General features: G+C 32.4%; 1 protein-coding gene across 1 annotated transcript; it reads right to left on the reverse strand.

The window, feature by feature from the left end:
- Window positions 1–15,213: 15,213 nt before the first annotated feature.
- Window positions 15,214–16,287, reverse strand: LOC108991407. The gene has a single exon (XM_018965645.2). The coding sequence runs from the start codon at window positions 16,145–16,147 to the stop codon at window positions 15,458–15,460; it is 690 nt and encodes a 229-aa protein (XP_018821190.2). The 5' UTR covers window positions 16,148–16,287; the 3' UTR covers window positions 15,214–15,457.
- Window positions 16,288–23,963: the final 7,676 nt, after the last annotated feature.

Here is a 23,963-nt window from a genome sequence, read left to right on the forward strand (position 1 = left end):
TCCAAATCACTTACCTAGGTGCTCATTTGTATTTTGGAAAGTGAAAATAAACTATTTCGAACTCCAAAAGAAAATAGAAAGCTGGGTTGGAAGATTACTCACACCTGAGGTAGAAGAATCCCTTAGACCAGGCTGAAGATGTGTCTACCAATGCAGGACAAGATTAAGATAGGTTAGCTCATTCCTTTATCGGGAAGCTCAAGAATTCACGATTCAAGGAGTGATCATGACTTTCTAATGATTGCTTTTGCAAATAAGACGAGATCAGTAATTGGGGCAGGCTACGCGATTAACCAATTTATTTTTCTTCTTCTTTATGCTCCTAGTCTTCAATGGGCGTGCAAGAGCCTTCATTCCCTTTTTATTGGGGAAGTCACAAGGCTCATCATCGGATGACACTGATATGAGTGATAGAGGTGGGGCAACTGCACTATATATATGGATCATTTTATGGGGACTCGACTTAGCCTCTTCCTCTTCATTTGCCACAAAATATTGGTAATCTGTGGTGTTTGCGAAGGCCTTTCCTTCTAAAGGAGACCCGGGAAAGAAAGAATTATGCTATTGACCAACCTTTTCGTAGTGATTTTGAATCAGTAGGCCCCTTCTTTTTTCTCAGATCTTGAATTTGGCTTAAATTTCCACACCTGAATATGACTATATGTTATATTAGTCGTTTTGCTAGCATTTCCACTAAATTAAGTTTTGCTTTCATGATCACAAATAGGGGAATTCGGAAATTAATTGAGTTGAACATAAAACTAGGATAAAAATTGAAAAAACCGAACTGAGACGGTAAAATCGAAAGTTTCGGTTTATGGGTGTAAGTTGTACGATATCGATTCTTCAGTTCTCAAAACCGATATATACAGATTCAGTTATAAAATATGTACAAACCATACCGAATCAGACTGGTTACATCCTTAATCACTACAACACATCAGGCCTGTTGTGGACAAAATTTTTTTCATCCATGTTGTTATTGGTCGCAAAAGACAAATTTTTTGCATTTATGTCCTACCATTTCCTGCGAGTACTCGCTCGTCACAAAAAATATCTTTTTGTAGTGAGTAAATTTTTTCGCAAAATTATTGGATCGAGTGAACTTCGAAGTGTCGCTTAGTGAGATCTTTGTAGCGACTTTACGTTGTTGCTAAATATCTCGCTTTATATTTAATTGTTGCGATGACATAAGTAGCCACAATTTCGCAACCGTAAAAATTATATTAAGCTCTGATTTGTTTCCCAACCTTCACATCGATCGTGATCTCTTCTTTTGGATTTTTTTCATTACCCCTCCACACACAAACCACTCCCACGTTATCATAGCTTTGTCCCAGTAAGTCTCTATTTCCCTTCTCTCTCTCTCTCTCTCTCTCTCTCTCCACGTTTATCTCTTCCCTCCAATGCCGAATAATCACAAGCCTATTTGGTTTTTCTGGATCTATTAACTTGTTATTGTTATTGTGAGGTTTGTTTACTCTGGTAGTGAAGGCTTTCATTTAACATTTGATTGGCATTGTGGTTGTCAATGGGTTTTTAATTCCAAGAAAATCAACACATCAATGGAAGCGTAAATCGATCCCAAATCCGATTCCTTTTTGTTAATTATTTTCTTATATATCAAACATCTATGCAACATTTAGTTGGTCGTGATTTGTTATATGGTCGGATTGAGACATTTTTATTTTCTTTTGAAAAAATATTTGCGGCCAATATATTTTACTTTTGTGGTATTATATTAGGAATGAGGAGTTGGTTTCGAAGTTGCTTCATATTTGTGAACTTTCTCTTGTTTGATAGTGAGAGATGTTCAAGTTCTCCTTGTCTCTTGGTACATATCAATATTCTTTTCCTCATTATTTTCATGATTTTCCAAGGACAATAAGCCGATTGTGATTTTTAGGCTCTATCGCCTTTTGGGATCATAATTCTCTCTTGATCATTGTACACAAACTTAGTTTAATTAAGTTTGAATTCTTTTGGATGGAGTAGATTACCCACTTTAAGCCCACGTACACACCCACAACAACAATCCTGCCAATTCGTTGAACCCTTAATTGTTATTAGGTTTTGTGTGTAGGACTTTATGATGTAACACCGTTTTGTAGAATCTAAGTAAGCTTTGTTTCGATTGGCATAAAGAGCTTGTGTTTTTTGAGTGGTTTCCATTCATTTTAATATTTATGCACCATTCGGTTGGTTGTGTACCGGATGTGCATTGAAGGATTAAAAATGAAACTTGAGTACATTTTCTTACATTTTTAACATTCTTTATTATATCAATTTTGTCATTTACTTGCGACAATAAGCTAACTTTATATTCTTATGTTGAAGCTTTCATTTTGTTATCATAATATTGTAATGATATTATCAATTGTTGTAGATGGATAAAAGTTGGATGCATCTCAACAACAGATTAATGTCAAGCGAATATGCTCAAGGAGTTAGGCAGTTCATCACAATGGCTCAAGGTCATGATGCTCTTGAAAGCAACACTATTAGGTGCCCATATCGTATATGCTCTAATAATTTGTTTATACCAATAAGCAAGATGGAGCACTATTTATTTATATCAGTGATGGATCTAAATTACATGGACTGGATATTTCATGGAGATAGAAAATATCAAAATTTTGGAGACAATGAAATTGATGATGACATTGATTACATTGATAACATAGACTATATGTTAGCCGATATCCATGCTGCTACAACTGTGGATGTTAATGAAGACATGACTGCAGCTAGTGGGGGTCCCAGCTTGGAGGAACCATAACCAACAACCTTCGACCATTTCTTCGAAGATGCCCAGCATCAACTTTATACTGGTTGCACAACATTTTTGAAACTATCATTCATTATGAAGTTGCTCCACATAAACATGATTGGCAGCTGGAGTGTCAAGTCCATCAACATTATGATTAAACTGTTAAAACTGATTTTTTCGAATCACTCTTGCCTAACTCTTTCCATGAGACCTACACATTGGATTGAGGTTTGAGCTTTAAGTATACAAAAATACATGCATGTCCAAATGATTGCATACTATATTATAAGAAAAATACCAACAAACAATCGTGCCCTAAGTGTAAGGCATCCAAGTAGTTGTCTACGTAAGAGACAACCAGTACCCCAAAAGGTTTTGAAATATTTTTCATTGAAGCCAAGGCTTCAAAGATTGTTTATATCCTAGAAAATTACAGTTTCTATGAGGTGGCGTCATTCACAAAGGGATGAGGATAGGAACACGTTGAGGCATCCTACAGACTCTGAGGTTTGGACCATATTCGATCGAGAGAACCCCTAGTTTACTAAAAATTTTCGCAATGTCAGGCTCGGTCTTGCTAGTGATGGCTTCAACTCATTTAATAATATGAGTAAACCGTACAGTATATGGCTAGTGATTATAGTTCCATACAACTTGCCTCATTGATTATGTATGAAAAATCAATTCTTCATACAATCGTTGCTAATTTCTGGTCCAAAATACCCGGGAATGATATTGATGTTTACTTACGACCCTTGCATGATGACCTTATTGATTTGTAGGAAAATAACATATCTACATATGATGCATTTGTTGGGCAAAGATTTTGATTGCATAAAGCTTTATTATGGACAATTAACGATTTTTTCGCATATGGTAATCTTTCTTGGTGGAGCACTAAAAGAAAGTTGGCTTGTCCAACATGCAATTTGGATACAAATTCAATGTGGTTGACATAAGGTCAGAATGATTGTTATATGAGTCATCGTCGGTTCCTACCATCAGCTCATATCTGAAGAACGAGTAAATCAAGAGTTCTCGAACCTCATGGTCAACACAGGTAGAGTGTTAGGTGCTACATTCATGCTAAATAGTGGTGCATTTAGTTATTCTTATTAAACTTAGAAAATTATATTTATGTTCTTGTGTTGGTTGTGACATGGCACTTTTGGTGATTAGCAAGTAAGAAATCTGATCGTGGGTCTGCAAAGTGTGCAAAGTTTTACAAGTTTTGAAAGCTTGGACCAATACCTTTGGCCATAAAAAATGGAGATACGGAGGTGTTATGCGAAAATGCGAGCATATTTACTATAAGTTACCATCAATGGAGCGATGTGCCCACTGTCGAGAAAGAGGAGCTATGTAATCATGTCCAAGTAAGCCGCACAAACAAATTTTGCTAGTGATCCTTTACTTCGGGAATTATAATATAAATAATATAATATGTCTCGTTTATACTATGGTGTTTAGGCTAATTTTATCATAGAATGGGAGAGGAATAATCAACGGAAAATAATTACAAACTAGCTTAAAAGTAGATTCAACTCTTTCACTACAAGCTATACAAAATCTACATTGAGTATGAAAGTCATAAAGAGGCACTGGCAGGAGGGACCTCCTTGGTAGATCAAGTGGCATGACAGAAGTTATGTATGCGGTGGAAGAGCGAGGGCTTCAAGGTAATGTTATTGTATTTACTTAGCATTTCTTTATTATGCAATGGTAATAGGATAGTTAGCCAGCATCAATGTTTTAAGTTGGTGTTATCTGAGTCTTCACCGCATGATATACTATTTTGGTGTTGAATGTTTATTATTCATAGAGGTTATCATTGCAAAATAAGGCAAATAGAAAACAACAACATACAAACCACACTGTTGGTTGGAAGTCTTTTGTTTGATTCTTGGATGAAAAGGTAATGAGGCATAGTGTAAGGACCACAATTCATATATTTTCATATACAAATTTTACCAGAAATTAAGTTTAGCTTCCTATTATTATTGTCTATCATTATTGATTCGAGTTGAACTTAATTGCAACATGACAATATAACAAATTTAGTTGAATTCTTTAAAGAGTCGAGATGGTCTAAAAAGAGAAATAGGTTCGTAACAAATGAGGATGAAGAATTTTATGTGAGTAAAGTGCACATGATGTTGTTGTTATTTTTCTTAATTACATAGTTCGAAGAAATTTTTACTTATAAACTATCTAATTTCATCATGTGAATTGATGAATATAACCATGGTGAATGTTATTCATGAAGAATCAAATTGTGGCAAAATTAAATACAATGGAACCTGAGAATCAAACCAAGGAGGTAGCGGCAGGAGTCTTTTAAAGATGTTATAGGATATAGATCGAGGTATGTTAGAGGCATGGGCCAAATTTAGATGCCTGAGTCATCAAGAGACAACCAAAACCATGAAAATGCTGAAAAATTGTCACAAGATGCATAATACTACAAGACCGAGCTTAAGGCGTTAAAAGCAAGTATAAAAGAAATGTTGGAAAAATACGCAGAATTTGATATGTTTATGACATACTCAATGTCACAGTAGCAATCATAGGAAGACTCCCATTGGAGTTCTTTTGCTTACCCTCATTAAAAGGCAAAAGGGTTAGAACTTAATGCATGTCCATTTGATCTTGAAAGTATTAGAGATGAAAGAAATGAATAAAATATATTAAAACTTATTTTGAATTTAAACATGCAATACAGTTAGTTTTAGACCCAACACGGATGCGTGATACTTATATTTTGTTCAAATTCAGTAGTGTCAAATTTTTTATTTTAATGATTTAATGAAAATAATGCTTTAAAGCCTTATTTAATGAAAATAATTGCAAATTGATTGGCATGAAGATGTCATTGGTCATCACACCAATACTAGAACACACTAAAAATCTCTGGTTGCATCTATGCGATGTCAGATAGTTTATTTTTCAGTAGTTATTAGTCATGAATCTTGGGTATTTACCATGTGCACCAAAGTTAGAATTGAAAAGAAATGAGAGTAGAATTGGTTGTTAGGTGAACATATTCAGCTTGTCACCTGAATATATATGATAGATTTTAGTTGAACATCATATGGTAAACCTAATTATAGCTTATCTGATGGAATATCAATCCATTAATGATTATTTAATTGTAAGAACATTGCTAGATGCAAGACAATTGAGTTTCAACGCTGATTGGAGACGAACAAAGATGAGATCTACCATATTCTACAACCAACAACCATGCTTCAATGAAGAGACACAAGTAATGCTAATAACACTATGTAATTATTCTTCTTAGACTCTTAATGTTGTCTATTGCTATTGAAATATCATATGAATACGTCTCTTTTGATATAAAAGTTGTGTATGAATAGAAGGCTTGGAATATAAATGATAGTATTGAAGTTATTGACAAACTGTTTTTTCTTTACATCTTTATCCAATTGCATGCTTAAGCATTACCTTTCAGATGGGTAGATTGATACCTCAATAAATGGACAGATTTATTCATCAAGTCACTGAAACATATTCATTCATCATTAGATGGAAAATTAATTGCTAGTTCAGATTTTTTTTTTATATATAGTTTTGTTCAAGTTCAAAAGATTTTAGATGCAGTTTATTTGACATGCAACTTCTATCCAAATAATTAGTATCTGAGAGAGGTTTTTCAAGCAACTAACGTCGAAAAAATTCTCTTGAAAGTGGATAAAAAAAATTTGATATTGCATATTTTCAGCAAAAATTTGGTGGTCTAGGAAACCTTTTGCATCAAATGCTTTACTTGCAATGATAATATTGCAAGCGGATGATAAAATTTTTTATCCCACAAATCGTAACCAAAATAACAATTTGCGACGCCACCAATTCGTTGTAATTATGCCATCAGTTGGTACAGAAGATCTAATTATTATCGAAAAAATAATTACATAAGCCACCACATAATATCGCCCGAAATAATGTTTATTTATGTCTACACTAACGCCTATTTACAAAGATTTTTTTTTTTGTCAAAATACTTGTTTTGCGACAACACCATGTTAGTTCGTAAAGTTCTTATGTTCTACCATCTGTAGATTTTTTGCGGCCAACATAACATATATTAGCAACAATATTAATCACCGCAATAGGGTTAAAGATTTGCGACCATGTATAAATATGGCCGTAAGATACCTTTTGTGGCACTTCTTTCACGGCCACTTTGCAGCCATCAAAATTGGACGAAAATGCTACTTTGCACCGGAAAATGCTATTTTTTGCGACGTAATTGAGTGTCACAAATAGATGTATTTCTTGTGGTGTATCTAATGTATCATATGAAACTATGTTATTTTGTGAATTTACTTTTGTGGGTTCTCTTTTTGGCTATAATACTTCTAAAAAAGATTGTATTCCCTAACCACATAATTAGTCGTTGAGTTTTGCATCGCTATGTTTTTTATCTTTAAATTTTTACTTTGATCATTTTGATTTTCAAGTTTATAATTTTTCATAATAAAAGTTCAAGGTGTAATAACCTTTTATTTTAATTATTAATTATCTTTGAAATTAAGAAAATTAAAGCTAATTTAGGCACAATCCACCTGGGGCGGAATTGAGGGTTGCTTGGCCGATTTTTGCCATAATAGATGCGCACACAACTATTCTTTTTTTTATAATTCTTTAATTTATTTAATTTCCATTTTTAAATATGTTTCAAGTTTTTATTTAATTAATAGTCTTCTATCCATTTTTTATGAGAACTACTACAAACACAAAAAAATTACATAAAAGTAAACTCACAAACTGATTTGCCTTCACATGATGCGTTTGATCTACTTTACATTAAAGTAACTTAACAATCTAACATACTGCATCAATCCACATCAGTTTGTGAATTTATTTTTGCATAATTGTTTTGTGGCTAAAGTATTTCTCCTTTTTTATTGTTTGAATAGATTTACACAGACAGCTATGCTTGCTACCTGCCCCATTGTGGGGGACTATATATATAGCCAACGCCCAATGCTCCAAATCAACCGTGATATATGTTGTCCCCATCCTATAAGCGAATGAGAAATGATATTTATAGCTTTAGGGGTGTGCAGGCCTCATATAATCTTTTTGAAAAAAGTGAATAAATCTATAATCACATGAAAAAAGTATTTTTTAATAGTTGACTTCACTATTTTTCAAAAGAAATATGCAGGACTTACATACTCTAAAATTGTATATGTCGTTACTTTAAGAAAATATGTATAGATAATTAGTAAATTTAGCCTTCCTTGTACAAAAATCAATATCAAGCACAAATACATAACATGATAAGAATAAAACCCTAATAGCTAGCTAGCAAAAGTTAGAAAATTGAAATAATCAAAAGTAAGAGTAAAATCGAATACATACCTCCTTTCAAACTTGAATATATATATATATATATATATATAATTCAAATTGAAAAATATGGAATAATTGTGCGAAAATCATGAAATCCTAAGACCAAAAATCATGAAAAGAAAATCAAATATTCCAAAATTCTAAGTGGAGAGTTTTGTGATTTAGATTAGACACCCAAAGCAAAATAGCACACATTATAGTAAGAGAGAACGGTACTGTGCGAAGCAAAGTTGATGATGTAGAAAGAAGGGAACCACTAGGAGGCGATCTCAATATTGCGTAGCACCCAACTTATATTTTGATCAATAGTTATCATTCAAGCATGCAAAGTACTTCTAAAATAGACTTGCATGCACGCCTCAACATAAGATGGATGCCAAAAAGTGGGGGTGACATATCGAGGAGAGCTTCCAACGGTATCTAAAAAATTGCATGAAAAATGGAAGGGAAGAAAACTAAAATAAGAAGACAACTGATCTCTTATGAGAGAGAGTTTTTGCAACACTACAACACAATCGAGTTTTTGTGACGGTTTTGAATTTGTGACAGTCCTGAAATTGTCACAAAAAGTGCGATAGTTTCAGGCAATCGTCACTAAAGGTAGACGATAAATGGTTTTACATTCGAACTATAATATTGTTTCGTTCGAACGTAAGCCAGACGATGTCGTTTTGGAATGATTACATTCGAATGTATAAAATGTTACGTTCGAACAGTTCATGTATATTTGAACATTAAGCCCACTTACATGCGAACATGTAAGTTATTCGTTTAAACGAACGATGGTCATTACCGTTCGAACATGAGCTATTTTAAAATGAAAAATCAAATTTCAAATTAAAAAAGATTGAGAATTCAAATACAAAATGTGATACCCTATATGATATGGATAAGTGTAGGTGATATATGAGATTTCACATTACTTGAGAATGAGAAATTTTTGCTTTTTATAAGGTTCCAATGGGACTCCAATTGTATCATTGACTAGTCCTTTTTGAGTATAGGCCATGTGGTTTGGGCCTTTTTTTGGGCGTTACAAATGATATCAGAGCCTGCCTATCTCAACCAGAAATGTGGGATATGAGCTATGCTATCTACAATGGATAGGCTCGACGAGGACATTGAGAATTTAAGGGGGGTAGATTGTGATACCCTATATGATATGGATAAAGGTAGGTGGTGTATGTGATCCCACATTACTTGAGAATGAGAAATTATTGCTCCTTATAAGGTTTCAATGGGACTCTAATTGTATCATTGACTAGTCCTTTTAGAGTATAGATCATGTGGTTTGAGTCTTCTATTGGGGCGTTACACAAAAGCACTAGATATATTAAATAATATTGTTAATTACATAAAATATAAAAAAATAAATATATTAAAAAATAAATACAAAATATGATAAAAGTTTAAAACACTCAAAACATGTTGTTTACAAATGTATGAAACTTCTTAGTCAATGTGTTAACCTTTTCGTTAAGGATAACTAAACGATAACCAACCTCGGTGACACTCTTCTTTACATGCGTGATCTGTTGATCGATATGCGTTGTAATATTTGAGATCATCGCATCAACCTAAACAGATCGTGCATCGAGCCAAGCAGGGTGTGCATCCCCTACAGATGTACCCATCGGCTGCTAACTAGTACTCCCACTATGGGGTGAGACACCGGGCCCAAACTGGGTCGGAGGAACAAGATTTGGGATAGGCTCAAGTTCAAGCCAAGCACGCCCCCTTCCTTGTCCAATGCTCCGACGGTGTGAGGTCATGTCGAGGGGGCTCATTTGCTCAGTCAACCATTCCTCCACCTGGGGTGGCACTCTCTAGTCTAGTAATAGCCAAGTAATGATCACTCCATATAAGAGGTTGTCAGTGGAGATGATGCTCGCCTCATAACGAATCCTCTAAAAAATTTGTAGTAGCAAATTGATAGGCTCTCCATGTGCCACTCGTATGAGGAATTGTGCACGAGTTTGATTGACAACGACCTTATGTGCCACAAGATACACGTTTGTTATAACTATAAGATGCAACATGCGAAAAAATGGTAGCAGCAACTTCTGGGAGAACATGTTCTTCTTCTCGAATGGTGTGCAGTCTCTCCTAGTGAGGATGTCGAAATTCTCATCGCGGTAGTCATCCTCAGGCTAATCAGCACCCTCGCCCTCCGACCGATCTACATCTCTGTCCATAGACTTAATTGGGCCAGTAGATGATGCTGATGTGCCTACATCTGCTACGTCCTCAGCCTGAGCATCTACTGTAGTCGATGTCTTAGATACGTGACAGATCCCGAGTAGCTCCGTGATGACATCTACCGAAACCTCAAACTGAATACCGTGTATAGTCACGATGTGAGATGATGCATCTTGAGGCATGTAACACATCTCCATATTAAACTCTCGAACCATGGAGGGGTATATCCTCCCCCTCAATGTGCAAATGTTAGTCCAATCTCTAGTAACAAAGACGTTTCTAATGCTCGTCTACTCCCACATAAGCTTGTCGAACTCGTTGATAAACACTTCGCGTTCGGCCATAATAGTTCGATAACCTATCCAAGAAGTGTCCCAGTCGGTTCCTTCCTTCCCCCGTTTTCTAGTTGTCAGAAGATGAGCCATATTATGAAAAAAAGACATTAGTATACATGCATATCCAAAAAGTGTCCTGGCTAGTTCCTTCGTTGATGAAGAAGATGATGATGAAGAGGAAAGAGTTATGAAGATGTTATTGAAGAAGATTCTGAAAAAAGCATGAAAAATATATCTGAAAATGAAGAATAAAAGTATTAAATGTTTTATTTACATAGGTGACGGTTGCTTACATTTTTCATAATTTCTTCTAATCTAATTCATTGAAAATATCAATGCTTTTCAATGATGCCATCAAAACGACAACGAAGAAATGTGCCTCCTCCGCCAAGTCCCGAACAAGTTGAGGACTCCCCAACTGAGGACTCCACTCCTAATCAAGTTGATACATAAGAGACAAACAACCAGTCCACACCTACCAATAAGAAAATTCTTCTTGATAATTAATTATATTTGAATATTTGGGGAGATTGGTTTTAATAATTTTAAATATATTAGTTGATACCTTGTCACGTCGCGGTTGTGGCTTAATACGTGGTCTGACTCAAGAAAAAATAGAAGACACAGAAAAATCAAGGTCAACATTCCTAATAACTTCACTGAGGGTGTGGATGATAGTGTGACATCCCTTTCCTCCTATGTCAGGACACTAGTTCGAGCTTATGCGCCATTTTATTTTCGGTCATAGCGAGATGTTCCGAATGAGTTTAAAGATCACATTCGGAGTCATGTATTATTGGTGAATTTATATACCATAGTTTGTTTAGAGATATTTTAATTTCATATTTTTTACGCAACTCAATTCTTAGGAAAAATTCGACCTAAATTTTGGCCGTAACAAGGAAGTGCAAACTAAAAATGAGTTGATGACTACATTATTTCGGCATCACAAGGGATGTGTCATGACCACTTCAAGAAATTTGAGATGCTGGAAATGGTTGTTCAATCCCATCTTCAGAAAATGAAGTTAGACGATTGAAGGTAGTGTTGTGATCTTTTCGCAAGCTCATATATTAGGTATTATAGATTTATCCCCTATAAATTATTTACATCTATATTGGTTTCATATATTATATTTAACATTGTTAATTTCTTTTGCAGCACTTAAATTTTATCAATGCACATAATAAAACGTCTTTAACAATCCACCATCGTGCCGGTTCAAGGTCATTCCAACGCCTTGCCAATAAAATGGTAATTAATAACTTGTTAAAATTCAGTCATTTTTATTATATTCTTTATTTAGGTACTAACATGATTTTTTAAAATTACTAATGTGGCTTTGTTAGAAACGTGATGATCCTGAAAACTTCTCTATCGTTCATGTCTATGCTGCTACTCACATCGAAGTGCACAACGAGTGGATTGATCCTGTCACTAACGATAATTATGTAAGTGAGGTCATTTTGTGTGAATAAATTATGCTAACATGTGAATAGATATTATGTTTATTTACTATTTCTTTTAATATGTTATTTATTGTGTGTTTTCTTTCTAATTGTAGGAAAAAATGATTGAGATGCAGTCAGTTTCTGAGAAATCTTCTCTTAGTTACATGAACATATTTAAGCAGGTCCTCGGGACCAAGTCTGGTTTGGTAAGAGGTTTGAAACGTTCTTTCAAACATGTTAGCTCATCCTCCACGACCTCAATTTCAGAAGTTAATAATTTTACTAAAAATTTGGATTCTTCACTCCAAGAAATTGAGCATATGAAGTCGAGACAACAAGAGTTGGAGGCTCTCTTATCGCGATAGTCCAATTTAGATACGCGTTTGCAGGAGCGAAAAAGAGAATGGGAGGAAAGAATACGTATTGAAGTTCAAAAATAAGTCCAGAGGGAGATGCTAGTCTAGATGGAACGTGTTATGTTACTGCAACAGGATCACGTTGGGCGAGGAAAGAAGAAGAAATAAACCTATTATTGTTCAAAACTTTTGTTTTCTAATTTTGCAACTCTATAAAACATTTTCATCAGATAATGTTATTAATGGTGTAATATGATACAATTTGTATGCTTTTAATTTCAACAATTTGTATGCTTGAATGTAAAGAAAAGACATTTGAACATAACTTTATGTTCGAAGAAATGTTTGAACATAATTACACTGACGTTCGATAAATACGTTCGAATGTAAGGTACTATGTTCGAACATATACACTCTACAAACATTTGAACTTATTCAGCTGATATTCAAATGACTAAAAAAGATACATTCGAATGGACTGATTAACCATCCAAATGTTAAGTCTTTTACGTTCGAACAATTTCTCATTAATGTGCGAATGCGACATTCAAACGTTCGAACGTAAAAACCAAATGTGCGAATGAAAAATACCGAACGTTAGATGTTTATCGTTCGAATGCTAATCGGTCGGGCAAAAGCTCGAACATTATTCTATACATATGACTATTATTTTCTTTGACGGAATTCGATTGTCTCAAAAACTCTTAACGTTCAAACGTTATATCTCACGTAAGACTACCAACTGTTATTAAAAAAAATAAAAATAAAATAAAACTTTTAGTGACAGTTGTATAGTAAACTGTCACAAAATAATTTTTGTGATGCCTTTTGGGTGACAATTGTGGTGGCGGTCTCAAATCGTCACAAAAATTTTTTGTGATGGTTTGCTTATTTTTTGGGACGGTTTCGTCCGTCACAATAGATCAAATCTATTGTAGTGCAACAAGAAAAGAAAAAGATGAGTTATGCTATGGGACGGACTCCTTTATAGACCAATTTTACAAAGAGTAGTGTTATATTTATAAAGGAATTACACAAAAATAATATGACTACAAACTGACATAATTTAATCTAATCCATTAGATCTACTTTATAATAAAAATAATTTCAATTTGACTATTAAGTCACTTCAATTTATGATATTATTTTTGTGTGTTCTATTTAGAATTAAGAGTATTTTCTTTTTACTATAATAAAGGGGCACCCATAGTCGATATCCCTTTCTCTTTCCATTTTTATTGGGAGTTATGAAATGACTTCACGACTCTTGTTGGTTGGACCTTAATGGCCAGCCAGAAGAATAGAGAGAAAGGCAGCGCTAGTGTTCAGAATAGAGAGGAAGGTGAGCTATTATTAATTTGTTATGAATAACGCCTCTCCAAAAAAAGAAAAAAAAAATAGCATTAATTGGAGCTCAGCCAGCTCAGCCCATGCATTGAGAGTTTAATTTTGACTTCATCCAATATTATTAATGATGTCGTTGATCTGGTTATTACCAGTCTCTCTTGGTATATTAATTGGTACATGACATTATCTCTAGTTTCACCTAGTTAGATTCGGAAAGATCGATCCACAGTGATCATATATGCAAACATTCATGTGGTTCAATCTTTCTAAACGAGCTTTAATTTATCTATACATGAAATATAAGGTTCATCTCCTAGCTTGTGACTATTAAATATAAGAAAAATATTTTAGACGTGAAGAGATTTTATAAAATTAAATTTATAAATTAACGTGACTTGATATAATACATTAAATTATAAAATTATTTTTATTATAAAATAGATGATACTGTCGTATGAACTACTCGTATAATTTATACATTTATTTGTATAAAATGCACTTTTCCTTTTATAATATTCAATCGGCCCGACAGGTTACTCATCCATACAGTAATTTTATTTTATTCTGTTGTACTTTTTGTAAGGGTAGGGACGATTCTTCCCTTTCAAGTTGGCTATTATAAACAAGTACGTAGCTGAGCTGATGATTATGCGAGACCAACTTTGCATTACTTTCTCTTTTTCTATTCCGCTTTTCCTGATCTTGGGTATTTATTTATTTATTTAAGCCCCAGAAACCCAAATTAAAGAGAAAAGACTATATATATATATATATATATATATATATATATAAACCAATTCTGAAAAGTTTGGTGTTTAAGTACTTTAAACTCAAACTAGAGTAGTACCATGATCTGTACGTACTAGCTACTTAAACATATTAACATGATATTAATAATCTTATCATGATCATGTTAATCTCAATTAAAGTAAAGGAATTAAAAAGAAGATCAATTAGAGAGAGAGAGCATGGCTATCATGTCTAGGAAACCACTAAAATCACAAAAAAATCATTGTGCTTGGGAATTGATCACTACAACATGCATGGAGAGAAAGCCCTAGCTAGTTATATCTATCTATCTATCTATCTATCTATCTATCTATATATATATATATATATATATATATATATATATATATATATACCTAATAATAAATCGAAAGCTCCAACCCCACCAACCTAGAAAAGCAGTACATTAAAATTCTACACTGCTTGTCGACAAACATAACGCTATCTACCTAGCTAGCTCTTTATTTAAATCTTCTTTATTTATACAGCTAGCAAGCTGGTCCTAGTAGGTATGTGTGTGTGTATATATATATATATATATTTATAAGAACTTTATAAAAAGAAGTGCAACACAAGCTAGCTAGCAAATAAAGAGATAGTAATTAGTTTTAAAGAAAGCAAAATTCATGAAATAATAATATCAGATATCATCATGAAGGAAATTAATTATCATGTGGCTCTGAAGTCATTTGCAAATTGCAGAAAATCGATGCATTAGCTTATGTTGAGAAATTGATCACAGTGGTAGTAGTACATGATGAAACTCGATCGACCTGGCGAGATATGATCGCATGCAGCTAGCACTGTTGCGAAGATTAATGATTGATTTCTTCATCGACCCCACATCATGTCACGGTACGGTGATTCGAGGCCGGCAGTCTTTCTTTTCTGCAACGTGAGGTCTTTGTAAAAGTTCTTTATGAATTCCTCCGCAGCCTTATCCACCTGGCCGCTATGAACATCTCCATCTTCTTTCAACGGAAATGGCGAGTCTGTTACTCTCAGCTGTCGCACCATCGGACTCCTTCCGAACCCAGGTAACGTCACCAGCGGCGATGCCTCCACCGGCGGCGCCGTGTTGTCGTGATTGTTCAGCATCTCAAGCACCTTCTGAAATGCAGTGGCGGTGGTGACGTCGTCGTAGCGATAGGCAGACTTGGAGGCGGCGGAAAAGAAGTGGTGGTGCTTATTGCGCTTGTTGAAATGGAAGATATTGGCGGGGCGGTGATGATAGGCGGGGCTGTTGCTGCAGCTGAACTCGTATTCGCGCGGCGATACGAAGGCAAGAGAGTCGCTGGAACGGCAGCTCAAGGCAGAGAAGTGGTCGTGGAGGGTGAGGTTGTCAGCTATGGCCTTGCCCGCGAGCTTGCCGCGCTTGAGCATCAGATGGAGGTCCTCCATTATCTTGCTCTTGCATATGCCTTTTCTTAGCATGAAGAGCACGACTCGAACCATGTTCCACAACTTCTTGGCCACCATTGGTGGGCTTGGTTCCATTTCCATTACTATTGGTTGGCTCATGAGAGACAGGGTTTTAATTCCGGTTTGATAGCAGAGAGAGAGAGAGATGATCTACAGGTATGTTTTGGGGTTGTTCATGAAGGATGAGAGGGGGAGAGAGCAAGGTATATAAAGGGCAAGACGATTGCACGTAACATAAAAGGAAAAGATGAAGACGATCGAGTTTTTTTTTTGAAGAAAATGAAAGAAATTAAAAATGATATTTGATGAGAAGTAGTAGTCACGAGTACTCAAAGCGCGTTTGTATTATTTTGGAAGAAAGGTAAGGAATTGAGTTTGACAAAGCAAAGGCTATAGCTAGGGTCACTTTGTTAATGTGTAACGTGTTGTCCAGATTACAAAGAGGTCCCTGTGATTGCGACCAAATTACTTAAGTAAGTCCTCGGGCTTCAAATTCAATGATTAGACAGATATTTGGCACTTTTTTAAATGTCACAATTTGCCTAAAGTTGTGGACTCTAGTTAAAGTGACATACAACCACAATTAGGAGCTACATGTCGGGAAGTATTGTTAGAATTCAAGGCAAAAGTAAAATCCGGACATAGACATGTAACTATATACTCTCTTTACTGAATTTAAAAGGTAGGAACTAGGATCAGCACGTTGTTTTTCTATTCAAAAATATTCTGATCATAAAAAGATTACATAAAAATAATTTTACAAATTAACGTAATTTGATGTGATTTATCAAATTATAAAATTATTTTTATTTTAAAATAGATCTAACGGATAAGATGAAATCACGTCAATTTATAAGATTATTTTTATATAATTTATTTGTGAATATAGTAGTACTCTTAAATTCAAATTCAAAGAAAGATTTGAAAATGCATTTGATCCACATAATTCTAATCATACAAACCAATTATTATTTTAACCCAAATATCTTATTTGAGTTAAAAATATTAATCTGTATTATAAATAGAGTCTCTTAAAAATAATCATAAAGAATAAAAACAACTCCCTCTCAAATAATATGATATTTAGTACTTGTTTTAGATTAAGCGAAATATAGATCAGTTCATGTAGAGAAGTACTATAGTTTTCATGGACTTCATGTAAACCAAAGTTGTAATTAAAAATTTAAATGGGTGGTTTAATTAATTAATTTACGTTATAAAACAAATTAAAACTTTAGAAGTAGAACGAAATAAATGGCACTTGAGTACTCCGGTCGACCTCGATCTGGTCTTTATGATCATTAATATATAATAGCGAAGCGTTTGGTGTTGGACATTGAATAACGTATTCCCATCAAATAAGTTTTGTTAAGAAAAGAATATCAATGAATGAAAGTTGCATTTCTCAAATAATTAATATTGAGTTTTTTTAAACCATATACTATATAATTATAGCCTTGCACGCAAAATATGATACCATGGACATCATCATGTGCTACTTCACATATTCTAATTAATCAATCAAATATATGTGAGAAATGTTAAGAATATATCCTAACAAATAAATTTACAAAATCAGCATATCTTTATATAGGAAAATGTTTTGGATCTCGAATTCGAGATTCAAAATGTGTCCCGAATGAATTTTTATTTATTGAATAATTAAAAAATATTTTTTAATAATATTATTATTTTTTTATTTTTTTAAAAAATATTTATAATAATTAAAAAATATATATAAAAAAAATAACCTATTCAAAACACATATTGAATCTCGAATTCGGGACCGATAATAATTTCTCTTTATATAGAAAGTCAAATCTTACGACTTTACAACATGACATATGTCAAATCAAGTATGAAAAAATAATTTATATAATTAGTTTTTAGTGTAACTTATATTGGCATTTCCCGATGTAAATTAATTTATTTAAGATTTTCTCTCTATATTTATCTTGTGTGAGTTATATATTATTAATCCAATAAATTTACGTATAATTATGAAATACATAAATATTATATAATTATTTTAAAAAAGAGTAGAGTCTATTATTAAAAATTTAATTTTTTTTATGTAAATTTATATTTTAATTCACTTTTTTTAAAATGATTATGTGGTAATTATAAAATTTACAATTACAAATATATTTTCTCTTATTAGTATACACTTACGACTCATGTGTATTCATAATTGTGCAGCATTTTTCAAAAAAAAAAAGAATTTTTCAAGTGTATCCTTTTTTTTTTTTTTTATAAATTTTCACAAATAAATTTCCATAATAATAATAACTATGAGGAGTAATATTATGTGTAAGTCTTAAATAAATAAGTTTCATACAGACCTTTTGTAAAAATGAGGATTATACTAAAAAAAAATATGTTTTTTTATGATTTTGCATGGTGAAATTTACTTTTTTACAAATAAATTACGTTAGATTTATCTAATTTAAACTTGTAAAAATTATTTCTCTTTTTCTATATAATAATAAAGAGTTCTTCTACCCAATAATTTTACACAACGCGTACACCTATTGTCGTGAGTCTTTATTTTTTATTCTTTTATTTTTTTTTTCTTCATCAGATGTCTAGTATAGGACTATTAAGTAAAATTTCTCAGTAATAAATATTATTTTAATTTTTTTATTCATTATTCTTATATTACATAATTATTAAAAAAAAATTAAAAGATAAAAAATAAAAGCAGGCACATGACATAGTTAAAGTTGATCTTTGTCACAGCGTAAAGGCGCGTGGACTTTATGTGTCTAATACCGCCCACACCTTTCACTGAGCGAGGGCCCAGCCAGCCTGACAAGGTTGGCAGGATTGAATGAATACAAGCAACCTACTCAGGACACGTGGCCCCCCTCTTGAGGTTCAAATGAATCTATATCCGTACACTCGTACACAATCACTTTATGTAACCCACAATGTGGCCGTCCAACTTTCCTTACGCTTTAAATTTAATCATATTTTTAACCATTTTTCTCTTTGGCTTCAATCAGATTTTTCTTAGAAAAATATTATTATACAGCACAGTTTGATGTTTCATGTATTTAAATTTTTTTATTTAATAATTAAAGAAGTAACTTTTAATATATTAGTGTATTTTTTTTATATTTAAAAAATATTTTATTTTTAAAAAATAAAATAAAATATAAAATTTGTACTCATAAACACGTGTTAAAGCTGACGGCACACTGACATCACTCTTTTTCTTAATGTACCAACCCTAGATTCTCTCTATCAAAATAAACGGGGAGCTGAACGGATTTTTCCTGAGCAAGAAAGCGTCTACTTCAACTTCCTTTATATAAATTTATTTTTAATCATAAATATTAATATTAAATTATTAATAAGTTATTATCTATTCTTATATATTAATTAGATTCTTACATATATAAAATGGTATAAATGTAAGAGTACACTTTTGATAGATATATATATATATATATAATATATCATAGATAAATACAATTTTTATAAGTATATTTTTGCACATTTTTTGTGGTTATTATATACGTAGTATTTTTGAAAACAAAGTTTTGGACTCTATCATGGTAAAAAAAAAAATTATTTGGGTTAGAAAAATCAAGTAGTCCAACAAAAAAAGTTAAAAACCGAATCACACCTGTCAAATCAAAACGAAAAAATTAAAAGTTTTGATTTTCTAAATGAATCAGTCATTATCATAATTTTAAAATAGACTGGTTCAATTTTAAAATATATCTAAAACTAGACTAAATCGAACCGAACCGAACCGAACCAATTACACCCCTGGTATTAGTAAGAAATAAATCGAAACATCAACTATTTGACTTGTTTTGGATATTTTAGTGATAGGTTCTATAGGTTTTTAACTAAATTGAGCGTTGTGAGTTTTTAAAATAGATGCTAATTAATATGAAACCTTTAGTTTCAAATAAGTTCCAAACTTCTAATGCATCAAACTATCACCCATTATATCGACTTTATGATGAAAATAATTTTATAATATAAGATATCATATTAAATCACATTAATTTATAAATTTATTTTTATATAATTTATTTGTACGTAGGGTATTTCTCTTTCATATATTCCTTTATTTTCTCGAACTTGTATGACTATACACACATCCATCCCCGCCATTTACAGCCCACTCAGTCACTGTTGGAGTTGGGTTAAAAATATGGTTTTAACAATAATTAATACTACAATAAAAATAATTTTATAATCTAACGTACAACATTAACTCATATAAGTTTATGAGCAGTTTCTTTCATATGCACATAAAGGACAAGTTCGCCTAATGTATTATATTTTAAGTGGTTATATATGATTGAGAATGATAAAATTAATGAAAAACATGGATCCATATGTCTCTTTTGAATTGTAATTCAATCCTCATTTGATAGCACCCCTTTTATACCAATTGTACCTTTTTTTTTTCCAATTTTGACACTTAGACTGATTACATTGTAATTAATTTTTATTTATTCTTATAATGATACAAGAACTTGGAGGGAAAAGAAAACCCTATAGAACTTGATATATAGGTCATTACCTATTAGGACATTACTCTGTTGATTTTATACCAGTGAGGAAAAAGAAAGAAACAAAGGATATGCCATCAAATTAAGCAAAACCACTGCATGTTATGATCAGCTTTGGTTGCAATTGAAAGGGTACTTCACTACTACAGATATCGAAAGTGCAGGCTCGTGGGTTCGCTGCCTTCGATCCTGTTCCTGCAGAATTATTATTAATGGAGTACTTCTTTTCTTCATTTCTAAGATTCCTGCAAATGCTATCGGTTGTTTTTACAGATGAGATGAATTGAGAGGAGTTGTAAAAATAGATGAAGACCAGTTGGTATGTTCAAATCGTGAATGGAATTCATGAAACATCTAACTAAAGATAAATATTTGGACCAAAAAAATCATAACTTTATTCACAGATGATCAGTTAACATGAGTTTATCTAAAGCCCCAGTAAACCCTTTTGTTGACAATAAAATATGCTAACACTGCATGAGAAAGCAAGGCAAGCCCACAAAATACGGTACTGTATGTGTGTTTACTTCTTTTAAGAAAAGAAAAACCTTACTTTAATTGCTTTAGGAGCAAGCGTGGAACAAAGTAGGAGTTTTTACTTTAATTTTGCAAGGAACAGTTGACGTGTTGCATGTCATCACTCCTTTTGAGAGTTGCATGGGGAATCCTATTCCTAGATATAAGATATATATATTATGTGCCAAAACTGTGTGACAAATACAAGACAAACAAAGATTCCCAACATACCTTAATGCTGCATGCATGGGCTGCTTTTCTCTTTTTACCTTTGAGATTTGAGGGTGGGGTTCCATTGTTTCAGACTACTTCGATTCTATATAATATATCCACTTTTATATGAAAGACGCATCCTTTAATTGTATCATTGAGATAACAAATTAAGGATATTTAATTTTTAAACTTCTTTTTGCAAACTAGCTTCTACCATTTCAACAGTATAAAATCTACGTCTTTCGTACCAACTTATAAGTGAAAAGACTCGATTAATTATTACTATGCATTATTTATACCTATTGAGTTTCTGTCTATCGAATGTCTTTTGGTGGAGTTAGGACTAGATCATACTTTAGAGTTTTACTATTTACAAAGCATGTGCGTAAAGACGCCACTTTAGTACTGTACGTTAAATTAAAAATAGTTATAAAAAAAAAAATCTAATACAAATAGTCCTTTTATGTTTGCTAATGTGGGCATGCAGCCTTTCACATGATTAGGATTTTACATCTGGATATAGATCTGGATATTTGGAAATATCTAGGTTTGCATCCGGATTTTTAAAACCGAGCGGATACCAATTGGTTACAACCCAGATGGGTATCTGGTTTTAAAATCAGATACCCGGATTGTAACCGGTATCTAGTTCTAACAACATTTTTTTTAATTCTAATTTTTCTTTAACTCTAGTTTTTGTAATTGCCACCGTCGACGACGACCGCAGCCTTATCTCAATATGTATCATGAGTTCTATCGATCTCATGTGTGTTTGATATTATAGCCATTTTTCTCCCATGATGGACTTGATTTGAGGCAATTCTCATCAATATTTATTTCTACACTAGGATCCGATAACTTGTTTGTTCATCTTCTTGTATAAATTGATCCTTTACAGTACTAGTCTTTTATCCAACAAACATTTATAACCTTTTTTATGAACAAAGTTGTCATCAAAGTTTCAATGATTACAGCTTTCAAATGTAAAGTTACGGATTTTGAATGCTTTCCAATATTGAATTTAAAAGTAATAGTTGAGTTTAAGTGAAATCTACATGGTAAATTACTCTAAGAATTTTAGAGAATCTAGAATTCATGAGCTTTCACTAACTACGTCTTCTTTTTATATTTTTTTTATCTGAACAATACAGTACATATCAAATAATTATAAATGAGTAACAATACTCTAATCATCTTAAATCTTATAATTCTTAATCACATTTAGATTGATGCCGCCAGGGGCGGCTCAAAGGCAAGGCGACTAAGGCGCTTGCCTAAGGCCCCCAATCCTTAATTAGGCCCCTAATGGTAATGTGGTTTGTTTAAAAAAATTGACACAAATTATTTATATTTTTTTAAAAAATAAATTTGATAGAAAATAGATATTAAAAAAGGTTAGTATTGTAACCAACACATTTCGGATATTTTTTTAACATTTTGCTATGCGTTGTAAATAAATTAATAATTAATATTTCTAATAAATACCTTATAACATAAAAGTATAGTTATTTCAGATATATAGTAATTAAGAATAGAATATAAAATTTAGATTATAATCTCAACTTTAAATAATATTAATCATGATCTGAAAAAAAAAAGTTTTATGATTATTTTTTTCAATTTGGGGGAGGTAATTTTGAATTTCAGACCTCTATTTTGGAAGCTGAATGTTATGACAATCAAGTCTAATGCCTTTAGTTAAAAAAAAAAAAATTTCTAATCTTAAAACTCACTTAAAAAAAAAATTTGATATATTATACAATCGGAATGTTTGTTGATTTATATTATATTAATTAGAGAGTTGATTGAATTATTATATTAAAAATTTATAAAAATAATCTCGTCTTAAATTTTGGCCTTAGGCCACCGTGTGCATTGAGCCGCCCCTGGATGCCGCACATTTTAAATGATCTTGTTTGTCAACCACTTAAATATATCGAGTAATAGGTGTGAGTAGTACTAGGGTTGAAAAGATTTCTTTATTTCTTTGAAAAAAAAATAAATCATTTTATAGTATAAATATAATTTAATGACTTCAAGAAATTACTCTTTGATTACAATTACATTGATAATACACAAGTCATAGAACTCAATTATAATATATTGAGAACATGATGAGTCTTAATTGTAGTAGAAAAATTCAGAAGTACTTCGATCTCTTGCGCATGCATTTTCTGATTTCTTTGAAACTCTATATTTTTACATCTTTCTAACTTAATTTGGTGATGAAAATGGCTTGTAAGGAATTAGCAGTTGCCATTTTAAGGAAGATTTATGGTCAGGATCGATGCAGGAATGCCATTGGTTCAAACCTCCCTTATATTGGATATCATGATCAGATTAATAATTAGGTTACTGCTGCTCTATGCAAAATAACGAACATAATAAGGAGTTGGAATTGTGTTCCGAGCTAGCTAGATATTCACCGGGTAGAGGTTTTGGCTTATAAATCTACTAGGATATTAATCCGCCAATCATCGCATCGGCTCTGCTAGTTAGCTTTGCTATCAAGGCATAACATTTTATGTATGGACTCTTCGAGAAGCGCTACAGTTACATATAGATTTTATAAAATTAGATCTGACGTGACTTTATATAATATGTTAGATCTACTTTATAATAAAAATAATTTTATAATTTAATGTATCATA

This window comes from Juglans regia, chromosome 10, assembly GCF_001411555.2.
Source record: "Juglans regia cultivar Chandler chromosome 10, Walnut 2.0, whole genome shotgun sequence".
NCBI lineage: Eukaryota > Viridiplantae > Streptophyta > Magnoliopsida > Fagales > Juglandaceae > Juglans > Juglans regia.